At 45.3% G+C, this 22,050-nt stretch overlaps 1 protein-coding gene across 1 annotated transcript in view; it reads left to right on the top strand.

The window, feature by feature from the left end:
* The window catches only part of MTHFD1 (methylenetetrahydrofolate dehydrogenase, cyclohydrolase and formyltetrahydrofolate synthetase 1), a 61,629-nt gene extending 43,001 nt beyond the window's left edge, over positions 1–18,628 (top strand). The window contains exons 17-28 of the mRNA XM_047079529.1: positions 1,883–1,959; positions 2,579–2,719; positions 4,613–4,681; positions 4,955–5,066; positions 5,165–5,304; positions 7,800–7,841; positions 10,158–10,258; positions 11,085–11,262; positions 13,568–13,675; positions 14,446–14,598; positions 16,966–17,059; positions 18,375–18,628. Of these exons, the coding sequence (XP_046935485.1) occupies positions 1,883–1,959; positions 2,579–2,719; positions 4,613–4,681; positions 4,955–5,066; positions 5,165–5,304; positions 7,800–7,841; positions 10,158–10,258; positions 11,085–11,262; positions 13,568–13,675; positions 14,446–14,598; positions 16,966–17,055 (1,211 nt within the window). The 3' untranslated portion in view covers positions 17,056–17,059; positions 18,375–18,628. The remainder of the gene's footprint in view (positions 1–1,882; positions 1,960–2,578; positions 2,720–4,612; positions 4,682–4,954; positions 5,067–5,164; positions 5,305–7,799; positions 7,842–10,157; positions 10,259–11,084; positions 11,263–13,567; positions 13,676–14,445; positions 14,599–16,965; positions 17,060–18,374) is intronic.
* The last annotated feature ends 3,422 nt before the right edge of the window (positions 18,629–22,050 follow it).

Here is a 22,050-nt window from a genome sequence, read left to right as displayed (position 1 = left end):
CGACTGCGCCACCCAGGCGCCCCCAAAAAAAAATTTTTTTTTAATGTTTATTTTTGAGAAAGAGAAACAGAGCGTGAGGGGGAGAGGGGGCAGAGAGAGAGGTAGACACAGACTCTGAAGCAGGCTGCAGGCCCCAAGCTGTCAGCACAGAGCTGGTTGCAGGGCTTGAACTCACAAATCGCACGATCATGACCTTAGCCAAAGTCAGACACTTAACCGACTTAGCTGCCCAGGCACCCCGGGGGTTTAAATTATTACAGTCTTTATGGAAAATAATTTCACATGTAATCAAGGGCCTTAAAAATGTCTCTCCTGTTTGACCCGTTTAGAGTATGAACTGGTTTGTTGTTCATTGTGTGTTTCATTATTGTTTGGCACGTCATACAAAAAACAAAATTGGTAATACACCAAAATGTTAACAGTAATTAGTCCTGGAAGGTGGAATTAAGATTAGTTAGCTAGTTGATCTTTGCCATGTTTTCCAGGGGTATACAATTGGATACGTATTCTGTCATCAGAATGGAAATTATTTCTTCTAAGTGTGCTAAAGGAAAGAGTAAGCCTGTACCTAGCATGCTTCAGAAAGCATTTGCCTTGCCCTGCATTTATGGCTCTTGTGTGTCAGGATGGTGTAAGGTCAGTGACACCCCACAGAACAATAACCTTGGCCTTTTAAAAAACTGGCCGGCTCTGGTTTTCTTTTTACGTGTAATGGGCTTTAAAATAGATGCCAGATTTGTAGTTAATTGTTTGAATTCTCTAGACAGAATAAAACCAAGTCACTCTTTCTTTAAAAACATCCTTCTTTGGGGCATCTAGGTGGCTCAGTTTGTTGAATGTCCGACTCTTGATTTCAGCTCAGTCATGGTCTCGTGGTTTGTGGGTTCGAGCCCTGCATCTGACAGCCTAGAGCCTGCTTGGGAGTTACTGTCTCCCTCTCTCTGTGTACTGGCCCCCTCAAAAATAAATGAATAAACTTTAAAAATGTATATCCTTCTTTAGGGGTGCCCTGGCCAGCTTCGTCGGTTGAGCATATGACTCTTGACCTGGGGTTGTGAGTTCAAGTCCCAAATTGGGGGCAGAGATCACTTAAAAATGAAGTCTCTTAGGGGTGCATGGGTGGTTCATTTGGTTGAGCATCTGAGTCTTGATTTTGGCTTAGGTCGCCATCCCAGGCTGGTGGGATCAAGTCCTGCATTGGGCTCCACACTGAGTGTGTAGCCTGCTTGAGATTTTCTCTCTCTCTCTCTCTCTCTGCCCCCCTCTTCCCCTGCTTGCATTGTCTCTCTCTAAAATTAAAAATATACATATTTTAAAAAATAAAATAAGGGGCACCTGGGTGGCTCAGTTGGATAAGCATCTGGCTTCGGCTCAGGTCATGGGTTGGAGCCCCGTGTCGGGCTCTGCGCTGTCAGCTTCAGATCCTCTGTCTCCCCCTCTCTCTGCCCCTCCCCTGCTTGCCTGCTCCTTCTCAAAAATTAACATTTAAAAAAAAATTTGTTTTTTTAAACATTTATTTATTTTTGAGACAGGGAGAGACAGAGCATGAACGGGGGAGGGTCAGAGAGAGAGGGAGACACAGAATCCAGAGCAGGCTCCAGGCTCTGAGCTGTCAGCACAGAATTGCAAGATTATGACCTGAGCTGAAGTTGGACGCTCAACCGACTGAGTCACCCAGGCGCCCCTCCTTCTTTTAAAATAATTCCCTGTTCGTTTATAGTTTGAGAGCATCATTTCTGAACTTCAACCCATATTCTAGCTTCGCCATCAGCTTTGAAGTCAAATTTTGGTAGACTGTCGTTGAGTTGGACTTGTAAGGCTGTCGGGTTAACTTACTGTGCTTGTACTGAAGGCTGTTCTGTATCTTCTCTTTCTACTGTAGTATTGGACACCAATGATAGATTCCTGAGGAAGATCACAATTGGACAGTCTCCAACAGAGAAAGGGCACACACGGACGGTAGCTATTTGTTCATTTCTCAGTAAATTCATTCTTGTGAACCAGATCCTTGCTGCTTCTGTCCTCCTCCGTCCTCTCCCGTACCATTGATCCTGCCAGGTGTTGTTCTGCCTTCTCCTTTTTAAAATGGAAGTGAGTAGGTGTGTGGTAACGAGCACTCCTGACGGCTTTCGTAATAAATCCCATGTGTCACCTGTGTGTTTTCCCCCCCGTATTTTTTCCTGGAGGTGGAAGCCCCCAGTGAATATCCTCGTACGTGATTTGTTCAAACTGTCTCTTTTTTTGTGGCCATTTATGATGTTTCTTCGATGTAAGAGCTTCTGTGTCGTTTCCTTGTGGGTTAGGGAAACCATCACCACTTGAAGGCTGCCTTCAACGGAGCTTATTTTTTTCCTACTGGAGCATTTATTTTTAAAAATTAACTACTCAAGGTCTTGGAATAATTGATTACACATTTTTGTTCTTGGGGAATTATTTTCATTAAGTTCTTTGTGCACTACTCTCATTCTGTCCTTTTAAGGTATTTGTTTAAGGCTTGGATGCAAACAGGGATTGCTTTCGCGATCCAGTCTTCTGGTTGGATGCAGTGTTGTGTGTCGTGTCTTTTCCCTGCCGACAGGCCCAGTTTGATATCTCTGTGGCCAGTGAAATCATGGCTGTCCTGGCTCTCACCGGTTCACTAGAAGACATGAGGGAGAGACTGAGCAAAATGGTGGTGGCATCCAGCAAGAAGGGGGAGCCCATCAGTACCGAAGATCTGGTGGGTACCCGGCTGCTGCAAGCTCAGTGACACGCCTGTGTCTGTTAGCGTATCTCAGCAGTTACTGATGAATTCACTGTGATTTTCCTGCTTGTAAGAGAATTCGAAATTTATAAACAGCACTTCGTAGCGAGTAACGGGTGGTATGCTCCAGTAATAGACCACAGGTTTCTGATGGTTTGAGCAACACCTTGAACCTGTGAGTATTCCTAAAAGCGGATGTATAATTTCAGTTTTCAGAGAACAGCCAGTGTCCCAGTGAGGTCCTTAGTAGCTGAGCTTGGAGCCACACCTGGCCTCTTCCTGCAGAGAGGCCTCTTGTCACGAGGCTCGCTGACCGCCATGTCCATGCTAATAAGCACATTGGGAACAACTCATTAGCGGTTTATCTGATGGTCCCCCTAGGCTACTTCTGCACTTCAGGGTTATTTCTGAACTGTGTGGTAATAAGAGGTTTGAAATGAGAGAATCTTACAGATTAATTTTTTGAAAGCCTGTTTGTGTTCACATACACCAAAATGTTCGGCCTGTGATTAGCAGTCTGTCAGTTGAATTCAGAAAAGGGGAAATACTAAGTTCTTGTTTCCACAGCCAATATGTGTAAGAAAAGAAATCATTTTAAAGTTTACACCCAGAGGTGTCTGGGTGGCTCAGTCTTAGGTTAAGAGTGCGACTTCGGTTCGGGTCATGATCTCACAGTTTGTGAGTTCGAGCCCCGTGTCGGGCTCCGTGCTGACAGCTCAGAGCCTGGAGCCTGCTTCCGGTTCTGTGTCTCCCTCTCTTTCTGCCCCCCAACCCCCGCCCCTGCTCACACTGTCTCTCTCAAAAATAAACGTTAAAAAAATTTTTTTAAATTTTTTTTTAAACTTTTTTTAATGTTTATTTATTTTTGAGACAGAGAGAGACAGAGCATGAATGCGGGAGGGGCAGAGAGAGAGACACAGAATCGGAAGCAGGCTCCAGGCTCTGAGCCATCAGCCCAGAGCCCGACGCGGGGCTCGAACTCATGGACCGCGAGATCATGACCTGAGCTGAAGTCGGACGCTTAACCGACTGAGCCACCCAGGCGCCCCTTAATGTTTTTCTTAATGTTTATTTATTATTTTTGAGAGAGAGGGAGAGAGAGAATGGAAGGGACAGAGAGAGAGGAAGACACAGAATCCGAAGCAGGCTCCAGGCTCTGTGCTGTTAGCACAGAACCTGATACGGGGCTTGAACTCAGAAACCATGAGATCATGACCTGAGCGGAAGTCAGATGCTTAACCGACTGAGCCACCCAGGCGCCCTCCCAGAAATTTTTTTAATAAAGTTTTACACCCAAACCAGAAACTTGGAAACTCCCAAAAATTGAACATGGGTGGGATCCATAGCTCTTTCTTACTTCGTTACCAGTTCGTTCAACTATGGTTGGATGGTTTCAAAGAGAGACCAGATTTTAAGAGTTTGTATTGAACTCCTGGGTAAATTTTCAGTTTCAGCTTTGGGAAACACACACTGAATTTGGTTTTTAGCCATTTCTGCCCAGACATCAAAGTTACAAATAACTCAGTTCTCTAAGAGCTAGCATTTCTGTGCTATAAACCAGTATAAAATGGACTCCCCTCATCAGTCAGCAACAGAGCTTGATTGAGATGCTTGTTTCCAGAGTTCCATGTTTTGCACAAATTCCACGTGAATGTCATTTTCATTCTGTGTGTTATCTCTGCTCAAAATAAGTGGTAACTTCATAGTATATCCAGAAAAAAATAAGTAAATGGATGGTATAGCTCAGGTGAAAGTACGGATTGATGCACAGTGGCTAAAAAAGGAAGACCGGAGAATGTTGAGTTTTGGTTTGAAAAGGTTGGGGTTTCTTGCGGGTCGGAAGCAATGCTCCATGCCTTTGTTTTGTAGGGGGTGAGTGGTGCATTGACAGTGCTTATGAAGGATGCAATCAAGCCCAATCTCATGCAGACGTTAGAGGTGAGCAGAGTGACCACCGCCTTCCCAGACCAGTCTTCCGTGTCAGAGCAGAGTGGTTCTAAATCACACTTCTCTTGGGGAGTCAGGGAGTTCTGTACCTGCCCGTGTCTCTCTTCCCATTCTTCCTCACTGTTGTGATCGGGATGCTGCTGAAATAGAAAAGAGGGGGCTTTGTATTTTTCTTCTGGGAAGTCTTTATCTTTCGGATTCCAACTGACTTTCGTCCCCTTGACCATGTTGGCGGCACTGCTCACGATGTCTTGATTTCCATAGGGCACTCCGGTATTTGTTCATGCTGGACCGTTTGCCAACATTGCACATGGGAATTCCTCTATCATTGCAGACCGGATCGCACTCAAGCTTGTTGGCCCTGAAGGGTTTGTGGGTGAGTATTTTTGCAAAATCGGTGGATCACCTGTTTTCCTTTTAATATCAAAGGAGTCGGGATGGCCTTTTTACAGTTGCTTTTCTCCTTACTTACAGTGACTGAAGCAGGATTTGGAGCCGACATTGGAATGGAAAAATTTTTTAACATCAAATGCCGGTATTCTGGTCTCCGCCCTCACGTGGTGGTGCTTGTTGCCACTGTCAGGGCTCTTAAAATGCACGGGGGCGGCCCGACGGTGAGGACCAAGAGTTGGAAGGATCTGATTGTCAGGAATGTTCTGAAGGCTAGGAGGAACTTGGGATGGCCTGTGCCTGTTTCTTCATGAAGCTGCTCATATTCTCATGACTAAGAGGTGCCCAAAGCAAGAGGTGTTCAGACGGCTCTTGTACTGGCCGCCTTATCACTCACAGGCACTGGTGGCTCTTGGCATTTACAGATGGTGGAAATGGGCTTCGCGGCTTGTCTTCTGAGGGAGCCATCTGATAATATCTAAGCCCCTCCAAGGACATGGGCTTGGCTATATCCACAAAAAGCCCCTTTATGTTTAGACTGTTTTTAAATGAGTCCCATTTTCCCTCTAAATAGTGACGCTTGCAGCCAGCCAAGCAAACCATTAAGCTGAGACAGAGGTCAGGGCCTTCTTGAAAGGCACATGCTGGGTGGGACTAGCACGGAGTAGGAGAGAAGGGGAGGAGAAAGGTAGGTCTGCCCTGGACTGCCTCCGGGTAACAGAGAGAAACTAGGTTAGGACTAGTTTCTATCTTCAACTCCAACCTGAACTTTGTGTGTTCCTGAATTCCTACTGGTTAGAAATTACACTTTTTATCCTATTATTTTAATACCTTTTCTTTAGCACACGTACATGAAGACAGTGTGCTAGTTTTCAGAAATTACTTGAAGAAGTATTAAATTCCTAGCCTTCTTAAATTTTAGAAGCTGGTCTTACAACTTGAGAAATAAGAGCCCCCTCTCTTAAAGTCGGTGTTTCTTTGTTTGTTTGTTTGTTTAAATGTTTATTCCTTTTGAGAGAGACAGAGTGTGGGTGGGGGAGAGACAGAGAGAGGGCAACACAGAATCCGTAGCAGGCTCCAGGCTGTCAGCACAGAGCCTGCCGCGGGGCTCAAATCCACGAACTGGGAGATCATGACCTGAGCTGAAGTCAGTTGCTTAACTGACTGAGCGCCGCTCCCCCCCCGGGCGCCCCTAAAATCAGTGTTCTACGTGTAGCTATCATACAGCAGTTCTCAAGCATTTTAGTCTCAGAACTTCTTTACGCTTAAAATTCTTGAGGCGCTGAAAGAGCTTTTGTTTCGGTAGTTATATCGGAATTGACTATATTGGGAATTGAAGATGAGTTACATTTTAACAAAAACAATTTTTTTTTAAATGAAAAGTTCTTACATTTCCCCAAACAAAATGTAAGCATCGTACAGTTTTCAGGTCTCTTCAGTATCTGGCCTAATTGAAAACTACTGGATTTTCATGTTCTGCACGAATCAGTTGTGTTAGCACATGTCACGTATTCTTTGCAAAAGTCCATTGTACGCTCAGTGAGAGAATGAGTGTGAAAAGAGCCGTGATATTTTAGAGTTACTATGGAAATAGTCGTGACCTCATGGCCCTGTGAAGGGATTCGGTCCCCAGACCACTCTGTGAGAACCACGGCCATAATGCAACCCCAGGACACCTCTCCAGTGTCACTGGTCCCCCAGGTACCAAAAGCACTCCTAGCCCACGAATGCAGGTTGGACTCCTTTTATCTTCCCAGTTATAACCAACATGTTTTCCTCTTGCACCCCTCACACCGTTGCACCTTCTTTCCTCCTGCCCTCATGGTCTGAAACATAATGCCAGACACTTAACTCAGGCAGCAGAGAAGGAGAGCCTCGTACGTAGCCTCACTTCTGTCAAGGAGCCAGACATGCTGCTCACAGTCCCTCATGGAGCTACATGTCAGCCCCAGAACACGGTGGCTCATGTCCCTGCTTGCCGCCCCGCCTCTCTGGCCCCCTTTGGAGACAGAGGAATGGGAGTGGACCACGCTGGGTGGCTGAAGCCTTGTAAGGCACGCCCATTGTCCACAGTGGAGTCCCTGGAATGAGCACCTTTACCTCAGTGCTCTTCCCTGTGGATGCGGCAGAAGCCAAGCCACCGGCCACCTCCGTAACAGTGAACTCACCACTTAAGTATTCTGACACCTTGAAATATACTCTGATGGAGGGAGAAAATCCTGGGCTGTGTCCCTCCTGTTTTATTGCTCATGCTCCCTAGTTCAGCCCCACAAACTTGCGCATTGGCTCCGTGGACCAGGTCAGGAGCCCATTGCAGGGCCTGTCACAGACTCCTCTGGGGGACATTCAGGGTGGCCTTTCTGACCACTGCCTTTTTCCATACATGCACCTTTACTTCCGCCCCCACTGCTGTGTGCTTTGCTCACTGAGGTTATGGCCCTTGGCTAGAACACATCCCTTTCCCCACCACCTTCACAGATCTGCCCTCACGTCCCTCATTCAGGCCATAGAGGTTTCCCACAATGCTCAAACCAGACATTTTTGTTGTTGGTCATATGCCCTAAATCCCTTGGACAGGAAACAACCTTATCCTGCTGTAAACCACCCCTCCCCCGCCAGTATGCAGCTTCTGGCCTTTTACACATGGCAAGGCATCACTTTAAGCTAAAACCGGATTGTAAGTAGAAAATGCCTCTGACTTTGCCTGCTTTCCTTCCAGGTTACTGCTGGACTGCCTCTTCCCAAGGCTTACATAGAGGAGGTAACTTCAGTCATTTCTAACCACTTGTCCTAGAGAATACGCAGAATCAGCGTCTCTCAGCCTGTTTGGAAATGAGGGGGGTGGGTATGGCTCCTGTGGACAGGGGCAGTAAGAGGCCTGCTGTGTGCTGAAGAATCTTATCGAATAAAGTAGGGAAGAAGTGCTTCTAGTGAAACCAGTGGTTGGTTCTCCATCGGGAGCAGTTTTGCCCCCCGGGGGACATTTGGCAATGTCTAGAGACCTATTTTTGGTTGTTTCCACTTCAGGTAGAAAGTGCTGCTGGCACTGAGTAAAGGCCAAGGCTGCCTCTAAACACCATGTGGTGCACAGGTCAGCCCCACGGCGAAGAATCATTTGGCCCCAAATGTCAGAGGTGGTGAGGTGGAGAAACCCTGCCCTATAGACTAATGACGTTTCTTTCCACTGCCTTAATGTGTCGGCTGCTTCCTTACCAAATGCCATCTGAGTCTGGAACAAGTAGGGACTTTCTGTGAAATGTCTCTTTCTCTGTGTATTTAAATCCACCTTAAAGGGGCACTATGCAGTCAGGATCCTGGTTATATTTTTCTAGGTAAAGTTTCCCTAAGCTGATTTGGTCTCTAGCTGTCAAGGAGGAGCTCAAAGAAGAACTGTGACCTTGAGCCTTTTCCTCTTTATATCATTTACTACCCAAATCCCTGGAGGCTGTTGGGGTGGTTCTGTGAGAGACAGACCCTCGCATGAGACGGGAAGGTCAGCCGCTGCCACTGTGAATTCAATTCTTCTGCCTTTTTTGGAGGCTTTTGAAGTTGTCAAGCAATCGAGTGCCACTGTTCAAGCCCTAAATGAAGTATTTCAGAAGCAGCTAGAAGAGAATTGTTAGTGTCTTGAGTCTGCCTGTCTTCTGAGTTATGATTTGCCTTTTATGGTCATTTGTCTGATTCACGCGTAGGAGGGGAATTCACAGTTCTGGCCCTCCTGCCACCCCACAGCCTTTCCTGTGTCTAATTAGAGTGACTGCCCCTCACTGGCCCAGCTGGTGTCTTCATTTACGAAATTCTACTTTTCAAAAACTGTTCTCAATCGGTCTTACATATTAATTGGTTTCCATGTGACTAGAGGTAAAGAATTAGCAGTGCTCTTTAGAATATCAACTCAATCCTAATTTTAGTTTTCAACTATTAAAGGAGAAAAAAGCCTAAGTCATGTTTATAACTGTAATTGTTTTCTACCTTTATCTTGCCCCCTTTTTCTGCTCTTTCATTGAATCCACAAACCAAGGGCTGTGACTGCTGGGTTTGCTCATGAGCCAGTGTATGTATTTTTACGTAAAACTATTACATTTTTATCTTAAAGATATCTAATGTATTTTAAGCTTATAATGGTAGCATCCTTTTTGTAAAAGAAAGTTAAGCAATGTAAGGATATAATACACAAATATGAGTCCCCTGAACAGTTTGGTATATATTTTTCAACATTTAAAACATTTCATGAATATATACACGTATTTTTGTATTTGTCCAGAAGTGGAATTAATGAAGCTGTCCATAGTTTTATAACTTTGGCACACTTTAGTACATCTTTGACAGTTTTCATGTTAATGCGGATTATCTCACTTTTCATGGCATCTGCATGATATTTAATAGAGGGTGTATGTCATAACTCACTGGCGCAGTCCCCCATCAAAGGAGGTTTGTGTTTGCAGTTTTCCAAGGCTGCAAGTAGAGCTGCCATTAACATTTAACATATTTAAAGGTATGTTTCCTTAATTACTTTCCTTTAAACGTCATAGTATTTGGTTATTAAAGGTGGCATCTATCTTCTTTGTCCCGAGTGAAGGTACATGGTTGAGCTCATTAGAACCTTTGAAAGCCTCACTGATCACTTTGTGTTTTCTGACGGCACGTGTGGTGGCTGTGTAATGAACCCCAGGCACTGTGCTAGGCTCTGTCTCCTGTGCGAGATGCTGAGTAGAGTTTGTACCATTGTACCACATGAGTACATGACATCTATAAACACAAGGCTATAAATATAAATTACTTAAGAGCAACTGATTCTCTGCAAACAGCAAATATGCAATTAAGATGTGGTGTGATGACAGCAGCTATGCCCACTCTCATGCTTTCAAGACAGCCAGGAGACGAGCCTGACGCCACTCCAGTGTTACAGGCTGGCCCAGGGTTATGGCTCCCTAGCGCCCCCTCACCACGGTGTGCGAAATGCATCAGCAGATCTGCCCTTGGCTTGTTCTGACTAAGTGGCTGGCTGCTGGTTCAAGGAGTTCTTTTAAGAAGAACCTGCAGCTGGCCTCATGGACCTTCCCTGTTGTTTTTACAGAACCTGGAGCTGGTTGAAAAAGGCTTCAGTAACTTAAAGAAACAAATTGAAAATGCCAGAATGTTTGGAGTTCCAGTGGTAGTGGCTGTGAATGCATTCAAGTAAGTACAAAGAGTAGGAGTCAACGGGACTGTGGAAAATGGTCAGAAAACATCTCCTGGAGCTGACTGTATAGCACTGCTTTTAGCTTTGTTTTGTTCTCCAGCTACTGGTATTGGTTATTAAGCCTGTGTTCTAGCAGCCAATAATGAGAGCCTGTGGTGTGAGCTACACCACAGACGCCACAGCAAACTCGTCACTCCTGCCACTGAAGGTCCAGGGTCAGATTTGGCTCCCATGGGTCCCCTTCTCTACTGGGTGAAGTGGGTGACACACAGGCCTGAAGTTAAATGTTCTTTGTGCTCTCTAGAGGCCTTTTGTGCTAACAGAAGGTCATAGCCCTACAGAGTTCTATTATTTTAGGAGGTCTGGTGGGACATTATCTTGACAAAGAGTCGACCGTATTGAGCTAGAAGTGTTCGTGCAAGAGGCAACTTGTGTAGGCTGTGTAGGTATTGTAGTGCTAGCTCTGGTCTTGTTATAATGGCCTAACCACAACAGAATGGGAGGAAACGTTTTTAAAAAGCTAGTATTTATTGATTCCTGTGATGTGCCTGGAATGTTCTAAGTATTTTGCATGTGTTTGTCAACTAAGCCTGATGACATCCCAATGAAATAAGTGCTATGATTAGTCCCATTGTACCACATGGAAACCAAAGCACATAAGGATTAAATAACTAGCCAGGAGTCCACCCAGATGGTAACTGATGGAGCCGGGATTCAAACCCAGTCAGTATTACTTGATTAGTTTCCATTTATCGGTGAGTAGCTCAAAAGAGTTTGTCCTAACTGTCATCAGTGCTTTAACACAAAGTGCTGCCTTTACAGGACAGATACGGAAGCTGAGCTGGACCTCGTCAGCCGCCTCGCCAAAGAACACGGGGCTTTCGATGCTGTGAAATGCACTCACTGGGCAGAAGGGGGCAAGGGCGCCTTAGCCCTAGCTCAGGCCGTCCAGAGAGCAGCTCAGGCACCCAGCAGCTTCCAGCTCCTCTATGACCTCAAGGTGGGTTACTTGCTATAAGACAAAACAAAAACAAAAAGGAAAAAAAAGCACAGTGAGGTTTCTGTGTGGCTGCCTCTCTTTAGAGCCCGTGTTTAGCGTCTTTAGCCTTGTGAGTTTGATTCCCACGTAGGTGAGTTACACAACCACAGCCTGGGCTTTCAACCCTAGACAGCTTTCTTACCAGTGCATGTTTCTGCTCATTTACAGAGGAGCAGGTCCAGGCAAGAACACTCTGGGAGGTTGGCTCACGACCTAACTTTTGGGAAGGCTCATGGTACCTTCTCTCTGCTGGCAGGAGAAAGGGTTAAATGTAGAACCAGTAGTGTAATTCACTACAGCCTTTAACCCAAGGCACCAGCCATGTTGTTGCAAATCGGCAGGGAGGTCCATCATGCTCAGAAAAGCTTTTTGACCACTTCCCAGTACCAGGGGAAAGCTGCGTGCTCCCAAGCTCACCTCCTGGTTTGGGGCTGCCTCACGTGCAGAGAAGCTCTAGTGCAAAGCCAGAGCATCCCGGCAGGCTTTAGTATTCTTTTCATCACTGAGTAACTGCTTATTCTGTGATGCGATAAAGTGAGTTCAGAGAAACGTTGTTCTTATAGTAGGGTTGTATTTTGTTTTCAGCTATCTGTCCGTGTATTTCAGGTTGTGATTAGACATTAAGCAGCATGCTCACGACACCTGGAAACTTTGTTAGGAGCATGGGATGGATGTGGTAGTTAATTCTGTTTGTATTTTCCAGGCTGGTTCTGGCTTGGTTTTTAAAATATAGTCATAGACTTTCAAAAATAGCCATAAAAAGGTAGAGGGAAGAAACCCAAGTATTCTTGAGTTTTTAACATTCTCTTGTTTCTGTTTGCCCTTTGCAGATAAAATACACTGACATTTCATTGACATTGTCCTATTGACATTGACATTTTCCCATTAGGCTTTAGTTTTATAGACTGGTTTGAAAATCTGTTCAACCAATCATATTTTCAGGAAATGCCGTAAATGCCAATCTGTACACACATGCAAAGAAAGCATTTATAGGGCCTCTCTCTAAGCTCCATCCTCAGTACCTGAGTTAGGAACCCCCAGTCCTTGAAGACCAGCAGGAGGCCCAGAAGAAGTTGAGTGATAAAGACTTTATCACTCGTTTCTACTTGGAATTTTCTCTGTTCTGATACACTGGAGTCTGCCGCTTTTTGTCTTATTTAGCATCTGTTAGCCTTCAGTCACCCTTCAACGAAAGTACTTTCACTTCAGAAGCTCTGAATGTGCCTCAGCATTTATAAAGCTCCAATGATAAGACACATAGGAAAGCGATCTCTGTCGCGTCTGTATACAACCGTGATTGAATAGTCCCCTTATTTTTGTCCATTATATAAAGCCTCTCCTTAAATTGGCACTGTGTAGCTCCAAAGGAAATTTTTATCTTTATAGATTATTGCTCCTTTCAGAAAACAACATTTGCCCGATGTGTCCTGTTAGCCTTAGTTGCCAGGGAGCATAGTCAGGTTATTGCCTAATTTTAGTACTTTGCTCATCCAAGGAGCTTTCCTTCCCATTTCCTCTAGGCAGTCTCTCCTTAACGCAGTTTGCATTTCATTCCCCAGCGGAGCAGCCCCTGGAGGGGGAGGCTCTCACTGGGTGAGAGACCACTGGCCTCCGTGCCTGGCACTGTTTGTTTCAGGTGCCACACAAGTCATGGCCTTCTGCAGCACGCCCGGTGCATGTTGTCATGTAAGTCATTGGGGTGTTTTTTTAATACGTAGGTGATTTTGTTTTTATGGCTATTTCTAAGCAACAGTGGTTTGCAGTCACTGTCTTATGTTAAAAATAGTATCTGCCTCTCACATAACAAACCGGGAGTTGTTGGATGGATGCTGGTTGTCTTTCGTCAGAAGTATCCCAGGTCTGGTTTGACGTGAGTCTGATCTCCAATATTAGAACACTACTTTGTATTTATGAAGAAATAATTATTCTTGGGTAGTCAGCAGTATTGTTTATGACATACCTAGGGAGGTCCTGAATACACATGCACACGTGCGCGCGCGCACGCACACACACACACACACACACACACACACACACACATACAGTAACTTTACCTCTGTGGGATGTTTTCCACGTATAAAATCTGGAGCTTGGTATTAAAAGAAAATGTTTGTAACCCACATGCACCTCAAACTATTTGTGTATCTGTATGTGTATGTGAAAGCATTTTCTCGCCCTTGTGGGAACTTGGACCTAGACTGTGGCCCAGTTCAGCATCATCATGTGTGTCCAGTCATGGCATCTCCCCCTCTTTCCTGTGCATTAGCTTCCAGTTGAGGATAAAATCAGGATCATTGCGCAGAAGATCTACGGGGCCGATGACATTGAATTGCTCCCCGAAGCTCAACACAAAGCTGACGTTTACACAAAACAGGTGGGTGTTTGGTTGGTTGGTTCTTTTAACTCTTTACAGAGCAGCCTGGATGTCCGAGTCCCTGAGTTCTCCCCACCCTGCTGGGCGCCCACTGCCTCACTTCTCTGGGTGACAGTCTTCTCCCCTCTGGATACTGAGCTTGGATTAGGTGGTCCAGTTCTTTATCTACCCAGAGGTGGTATATGAACGTGTAGAAAAGCCATAGAGAAATAGGAAGTGTCTTCCTCAAATACTGAGAGCCTGCCTTCAGTTGTGTCCTCACATCTGCTCCAAACTATCATTTTTAATAGGTTGTATGGATGAAAATAAAATACTCACTTTTGGAATATGGTTGTGGATGCTTACCTCCCTCACCCAACAGTGATTCTTTTTTGGGGGGGTGGGAGGGGGGTCTAGAATACAGAGCTTGAGGTCAGTGAGGTAGAGGTGTATGTAAAGGAAATTAGATGTTTTATTGTTTTTTTTTTTTAATATTTATTTTTGAGAGAGAGAGACAGAGTACGAGCAGGGGACGGACAGAAAAGAGGAGACAGAATTTGAGGCAGGCTTCAGGCGCTGGGCTGTGAGCACAGAGCCCCACATGAGGCTTGAACTCATGAACCACGAGAATATGGCCTGAGCTGAAGTCGGAGGCTTAATCGACTAAACCACCCAGGTGCCCCAGGAATTAGATGTTTTAAGTAAATTGAAGAATCCGTATCATCACGATGCCCAGATGTGCTTTGTTGTCAACCTTTCATTTGTCCTGCTTTGTTCCTTTCTCTCCCCAGGGCTTTGGGAACCTGCCCATCTGCATGGCCAAAACACACTTGTCCTTGTCTCACAACCCAGAGCAGAAGGGCGTGCCCACAGGCTTCGTCCTGCCCATCCGTGACATCCGCGCCAGCGTCGGGGCCGGTTTTCTGTACCCCTTGGTGGGGACGGTAAGTGAGTGCTGCAGGCAGAGTGGGGGGTGGTTCATCTGTGCTTCTCGTCTGAAATTGATCACTGAAGCTATCAAGCACGTGCCAGCTGAGCAGAGTCCATGGCTGACAAGCAAGCTGGCGTCGGGCCTGTTAGGATTAATCCTCTTGCTGTGGATCATCCTGGTGTCCTTTCAAGGGTGAAGCCATGACTACTTGTGATGAGTAACAGTTCTGTTTCCCAGGGGCAGTATGACCTTGACTGAATCCAGGACAGGCCTAATCGATAGTCTGTGATAGTGCTAATGTATCATCACAACTGACATTCATTGGGTACCTTTCACAGATTAACTCAGTCCGGCCAACAGTAGGGGGGTAGGGGGTAGGGGGTAGGGACAGAGGCTCCGACCTTCCCTGATCATCTTGACAGGCCTGCAGCTTATGCCTGAAACTCAAGGAATTGGTTGTTTCTGAGTAAAGAATTCCCCCCTTAAAATGCGATTGAACCCTTTAGACTTGGAAAATGAGGTTGCTTATTTCTGCTTCAAGATGAATTATCAAATGCTTCCTTATGACTTCGTGCATATTAAAGAAGGAGCTTTGCTGACAAGGGAGGGAGATTGCTGAAGGGCACACTCACAGTTTGCACTGACCTTCCCAGGTTAATGCGGATCCTGTGCCTAGGTTTCCCCCTTTGATCCACCCAGTGTCCTATACCTGCAGCTAGTCCTTACCTGCAGTACAGGATCGAAATAGTAAACTGAGCCAATTTATAATGGAAAAGAAACCAACAGATCTCCTGCTGGAGCTGGGTTACTCTTTCAGGATAGAAAGAAAGTGGTAAGAGGTGGCATTATAAGTCTGAAGTGTGTAACTTTAAAGCCACATCCAGTTTTCACTGCTGGTTTTGGCCTTGGGCAAGTTATTAAAGATGTGTGCCCTGCTCCACTCAGCTCTCAGCGTGGGGCAAGCTGGTGCCCCTTCAGCCACTGCAGAGAGCAGGAGGTTCAGCTTTGTGACGACGTTCTTCGGTCCTGGGGATTTAGAGAAGTTACCTTTCGATAGGAATGTTAAACCATTGGCCTGGCATCTTGACTGTCACAGAAACGGGTGTTATTCTCTTTGGAGACACTGTCAGCAGCCGCCAGCTGGAATAGGAGGAGCTGCACTGGGCACTCGCTTTTGATGTGCGTGCAGGGGTTGGCCACTGAGGGGAAGGCAAAACTGACAGGTCCGGCCTGAGTTTGCCAGTAGCATGTCTGCATCAATGGGCACAAGCCCGTCACCTTCACCGTCACCTCCAGGCTTTTCTGCTAGGTCTGAGGACCAATTCCTTCCTTCCCCCTTCTTGTCCACACACCCACCAGTTGCTTACAGAGTTCCAGAATAGAGACTGATAACAGGTCCCTAGAGAATGTTCTGGGAAGTTATCGTTAAGTTGTGGAAGTTCAGCTTAAACTCTTTTCCTGTCTGGATCTGATTTGGAACTTGTACATATTCATTATACAAGATACTGTTACAGGTGAAAGTTTACTTACAAGCCTTAAGGATTTGTCGCTAGGTAGATTTTTGTCAAAGCCAGGTCTTTAGAAAAGAAGGAAGTACAAATATAATCCATAGGCATTACGAGCTCAGTTTTAGAAGGCCAAACTGGACCCCTAAGAACAGTGATTGTAAAACTATTTAGATTTTGTACAGAAATGTCTTGGCCCAAGTTAACGGATACTAATTCTTAATGTGCTGCTGAAGCAGAATGATACGGGCATCAACACAGACTTTTTTTTTTTTTTTTTTAATGTTTATATTTATTTTTGAGACAGAGACAGAGCATGAGCAGGGGAGGGGCAGAGAGAGAGGGAGACACAGAATCCGAAGCAGGCTCCAGGCTCCAAGCTGTCAGCACAGAGCCTGATATGGGGCTCGAACCCATGAACCGCGAGTTCATGACCTGAGCCAAAGTCGGATGCTTCACCGACCAAGCCACCCAGGCACCCCAACTCCAGACTTATTAAAACAAATTAAAACAAAATTAAAAGGCAGACAAACCCTGCACCTCCCTTTGGTCTTATGAGGGCTGAGGAGGGGGGAGGAGACTCCTCAGCATCCCCACACCTGCCTTAGAGAATGTAGGTGGAAGGCCTTCCTTGCTACTTCTTGTTGCAATGGTCAATGTGGAAGATGGTAGTGAAGCCCAGTGTTGGCTTGCTGAAGACTCGCTGGTCTCTCTGTGAGGCCATAACAGGATCGGTGACTTGGTGTGTAACAAGAAGAGTGCCCTTTCTTGACAACTGTAAAATAATATTCTGTTTTTGTGCCTTGGGCTTTTTATCTGAAGGGAAGGTGGAAACGAAGATCACTTTATTTTTACTGCTATTTCACATCTCCTAGATGAGCACAATGCCTGGACTCCCCACCCGGCCCTGTTTCTATGATATTGATTTGGACCCTGAAACTGAACAGGTGAATGGGTTGTTCTAAACAGGTAAGTTGTTAACTGTGAGAGTTTTGCTTTTTTTTTCCTTACAAAGCACAGTTGTGAATTATGGGATTCAAGCTAACGCTCTGAAAATGCCAGTTGTGATACTTTCAGAACTTCTCTTTCCAAACATCACTGAGGGGAGAGTTGCAGTGACCAATGAAGGAAATATCTCAACACATTTTTGGAAGAAGAGCGTGGCTTGTTCAGGGGCAGTGTAGGGGAGAAAGCCACCGTCTCGTGAACTCTGGAGGGACTGGCGCGGAGGCTGCGTTCTGAGTTGTTGGCACCCTGGAAGGCAGGTGCCAGTAGGGGTCTGTGTACTCTGAGTAGATGGTGGGCAGGAGTTGAGTAAATGTTCCAGAATGTAGAAAAGAAGAGGAAAGAGTCTAGGACTTCATGGGGTCTTAAGTGAAAGGCTCCCAAGTACTCGTCACAATGAATGAGCCTTCCCTAGATACATCTAGTTGAAATTTCAAAAACATCAAAGATGTAATCCTAAAAAGCCTTTTCCAGAAAAGAAAAAATGGTTTGTCTATGAGAAAATAGGAATCAGACTGAAGACTTGTCTTCTTATCAGCAGTAAGGGACTTTTCGACAATGGAAGAATAGACTCCCAAGTTCACGGGGAAAGCTGACTCCCCACCTGTGCTTAACACCCCACCAAATGTATCCAGATGTTTTCAGACACGTCCAGCTGTGCCACCCCACCTCCCTTCCTAGGAAGGTATTTAGCAGTGTCCTCCAGCAAAACGGGGAATAAACTAAGAAAAAGGAAGACCTGGTTTTCAGGAAACCGAGTCCTGATCTGGGCAGTTACGAAGGGGAATCCTGACAGCTGCAAGTGACCTAGAGTAACAAGTCTAGGAATTAAGCAACACTAACTAGAAGGAGCCATTGAAGACAAGGGTGTCAGAGGGTAATAATGCAGAATGAAAACTCTCAGGTTGTTTAAGAAAGTAAAGGTCCGGCTGATGGCAAAGTATAGTCCTTTTCCCAGCAGCCGCAAGGATGAGTGCTTACACAAGTCCCTGCAAAGGGAGCAGAGGCAGTGTGCTCCATGCCTGGGGGACTTATGTGACACTGGAGGTGTCCCCCTGGCTCACTCCCGGCCCGAACAGTGTTCACATAGCCATAGTGGAAGAGTGGCACGCATTGTGTTCAGGTCCGTGGGCAAACCCTGCCCTCCTGGAGTTGGTTGTGGGAAGGATGGAAACGTTAACAGCTTTGGCAGAGCAAAAGGAGGATGCTGCAGGGTGGGGGTGGGGGTGTGTTTCAGCTCGTAGAGGAACGTTTACTTCTCATGTCCTTTTCCTTCTAGATTTCCCCTCTTCGAGAAGCCGCTCTGAACATTTGGCCAGTGTCTATTCGGGCCGACTGTTGGTTAGGAAGTGTGGGGAAGGTGGAGAGGAGTCAGCCCCTGCCCTGAAGATCTTCTGAAAGAAAGAGCAGAAGTTTCCCCAGGAGCCTTTCTTCAGTCTTAATTCCCACCACCATGTATAAATTAACATAAATCATGCACAAGTCAACTTACTTGATTGAAGTTCCACAGAATAAAAGGAAATGATTTTGCAATCTGGATGTTTAAATATAAATTCTAGCCTTAACAGACTGTGCTGCAGTATCACTGCCGTCCTGCGGGAGCCCCTTTGCCAGCAGGCACCCGGGACTGAAGAAGCAAGTTACAAGACCTTCTTTATTGACAGTGTTGTGTTCAAAGGGGTAAATGGCACATGCACGCAGAGTTCTTGGGGACACAATCGGGATCCCTCCTGAGAGGGTTGAGGGGGAAGTAGGGTATAGAGAATGTGCCTTTTTAATCACGTACCTTTCTATATTGTTCCTTTAAAACAGACCTGAGAAAGTCACACTTTTCCAGGTTTTTGTGCTGAACTTCCTTGGAGGTCCCATTTCTGGCACAGCTTTAGCACCATTCATTTTTTTAAGTCATCAGGAAGGACGGTCATGAAGCACTAACTACAGGTCCATCCTGTCTGCTCTGTTGGTTCAGCAAATGTTGATTGGGCTTGTACCATGTGCCCTGGTCTCTACCCCTCCCTCCGGAATGTTTTTTTCCCTGAAATGTTTTCCTTCCTCTTCTTGTTTATCTTCCCTGTTCTTTCTCTCCTGTTTTTTCCTCCCTCTTCCTTATCTTCCTGCGTTGGATCCTTCCAGGAGATGTTACATCACCATTGATGCTGATGTAAACACTGCTGGCATTGGCGGAGCAATATTTGTCCTGGTGTCCTTGGTTTTATTACATTTAATTCCCTGGGTTCACATCGGTGTTGTCATGCAGTCAGTTTTGCCATCCAAAGAATTGATGGCAGTGCTTCGGAGGCATATGGTAAAGGGATCATCAGTGCGGAGCCCAAGCTTCACCATGCTTTGTATAGTGCCTGGCACATTGTTCACAACGATGGTGTCAGTTTCTGTTCCAAAGCATCATTTGGGCCCCGTCTGCACAGAGTTCACTGTTTTTGATGGGTTTTTTAATGTCCTATGAGACGTCATCTGGAATGGGACTTGCCGGGAATTCATCTTGTAAATAAGGGAAGAAAGCAGGCTATTGTTAGACGTGGTGACTCAAAGATCATCTAAAAGGATTTAGGCTTCCTCATCACCAAAAGCCAGGTGGGTTTATATCCTTAATATTGATAGGAATAGTGAACACGATTGGTGGGAGAAGGTGAGTGGAGGGTGTATAAGCCAAAGATAGTAAACAAACCCCTAATGTAATAAGTAGTCCAAACTGTTTTTTACCAGATACTGCTTAGAATGAATGGACTATCACGAATGCAAGAATTTTCCTAAGGAGGAGTAAAATGTCTTCAGTAAAAATTCAAATGGTACCACTTGCTTTTTCCACCTGGCAGTATATCTTGGAGATCTTACTATGTCAGCAGCTGGAGACACACCTTGTTTTTTACAGCTGTGTAGTATTTCAGCAGTCCCCTATCGATGGACACTTACCATCGTTTCATGGTTATTGCTGTTACAAATGAGAGCAGCGAATATTCTCTCACGCATCTGTGCGGTCTGTGTAGAAGCACGTGTTGGGTAAATTGTTAGTAATGGAATTGCTCAAAAGTGACCTCTAGCTTCAAAATGGGAGCTGACCTTTGGCTAGAAATGTGTCAAGAGAAATGATAACAGAACAAATTTGTAAATTAGGTTTGTATCTCCATTTTGCAGGAAGGCAGACTTCAAAATTGCACTACTTGCTGCCTGCCAGATGGACTTTTTAAGTCCTCTGACGCTAAAGCCTCTGCTCCTAACTGTTATTCTGCCCATCAGAGCTGTTCCCGGAAGGCAGCCCCTGCCACGTGGTACAGAAGCAGACTTCCCATTTGTGACCAGTGGAAAGCTGTGTCCATTTCACTTCCCTCTTGAAGGAAGGGAGAGTGAAAGGCGGAAGAAGCAGAGGGAAGAAATAAAGAGGTTGGGAAGGCTGCTGAGCAATTAATAGCATGGGTTTTGTGAAACTGATTCTTCGATCTGTGGTTAAGAAGTGTGATGAAGAGGGGCACCTGGCTGGTTCGGTTAGTGGAGCATGTGACTCTTGGTCTCAGGGCCGTGAGTTTGAGCCCCACACTGGGAGTAGAGATTACTTAAAAAGTTTTTTTTAAGGGTAAAGAGCACCGAGGCTAAAAAAAAATAACTGCAGGCTAATTGAAGACCTAAATTCAAGGCCTGCAGAAGCATTACTGCTTGGAGTACATATTATATGTTGCCAGACAAAGTCCAGTGTCCTTACCTTGGGGCGAGGAGCCCTTCCAGATCACTGGCCTCCCCCGTTCTTAACCCGTTTCCAGGCCACTGATGCTTTCCCTCCCCCTATTTGTAATGTTACTGACGAACAGCGGACCTTCTCTATTCTGTACTTCAGAGGCTGTCGCCATGCACTGAAGATGTTCGTAGTAACACTCCATTCAGAAGAGGCAGCATGCATGTACTGTCAAGTAAAGCAGATTACGACAGAACTCCCGTTGAGTTTGTGTTCACTGGTACAACCGGACTGTGCCCCGAAACAGATAAAAGTACCAGAGAACACGAGCCACAAGTTCATTTAATGGTGTACCAGGGAAGAGGGTGGTGGGCTGATTCCCAGAAGGTCTCTCAAATGTGTGTAAGAATTCCTAAGCCATTTTTGGTAGCTACAGGCCCAGGCCCTGGGGATGAGGGCCAGAATGGGAGAAACGGTAGGACCAGTTGAGATCAGGTAAAGAGGAGTTCAGATAAACAAGCAAACTATGCTATTGGCATGCTATGGCTGGTGATATTGACAAGATAAGCTGTAGGAAGGATAATTTCTCATCAGATTGGAGAAATCTATTTATAGCCTGTTTCTCATATAATGAAAAGCTACTAATGGAGTAGCAGACAACGATATGGGTAATAGCTTACTAACTGTCACTTAAGTGAGTTCAGGGATGACGGGTCTTTCATGCATGAAATACTGGATACATTTCTTAAAATTCAGATATGGCATCAGTTTGTAGTCATATCCTAAAGAAAAATCACAGTGCAGTATTTTATTTATAGTACTATATTCTTAGTGTGTGTGTGTGTGTGTGTGTGTGTGTGTGTGTGTATGCACATGTGGTACAGGTTGGGGATGAGTTATTTGAAATATACCTTAAAGAAATCTTCCCTTCAAATACAAAATCAATTTACCTCAACCTTTTACCAGTTCCCTTCCACTAGTCTTTTTTTTTTCCAAGAAAAGTAAGTGATAAAAGATCTACAAGTCATTAAAGTGGATTTTGTTGTTTTTAACCTGTCCCTTATTTTATTTCCAACTCCTGCCTAATAAGACAGCTCTCCTACCTGTCTTCATCTGGATAAGCTCATCTTATTTTTGCCTGAAATTGTTGTAAATGCCTATGTCTAGTAGACTTGGGGAAACTTGGATCTCAATGAGTAATAGCATCTCAGTTGTTTATGAGTGCCGTGGATTTCTTTTGGCTTGTTTAAAGTTCAAAAGTGTCAGCAAG

This window comes from Lynx rufus, unplaced genomic scaffold (assembly GCF_022079265.1).
Source record: "Lynx rufus isolate CCGP_SWC_20201006 ecotype Redwood Valley unplaced genomic scaffold, mLynRuf1.p SCAF_17, whole genome shotgun sequence".
In the NCBI taxonomy this organism is placed as follows: domain Eukaryota; kingdom Metazoa; phylum Chordata; class Mammalia; order Carnivora; family Felidae; genus Lynx; species Lynx rufus.
Note: the sequence above shows the minus strand (reverse complement) of the source record. Positions and strands in the feature narration are given on the sequence as shown.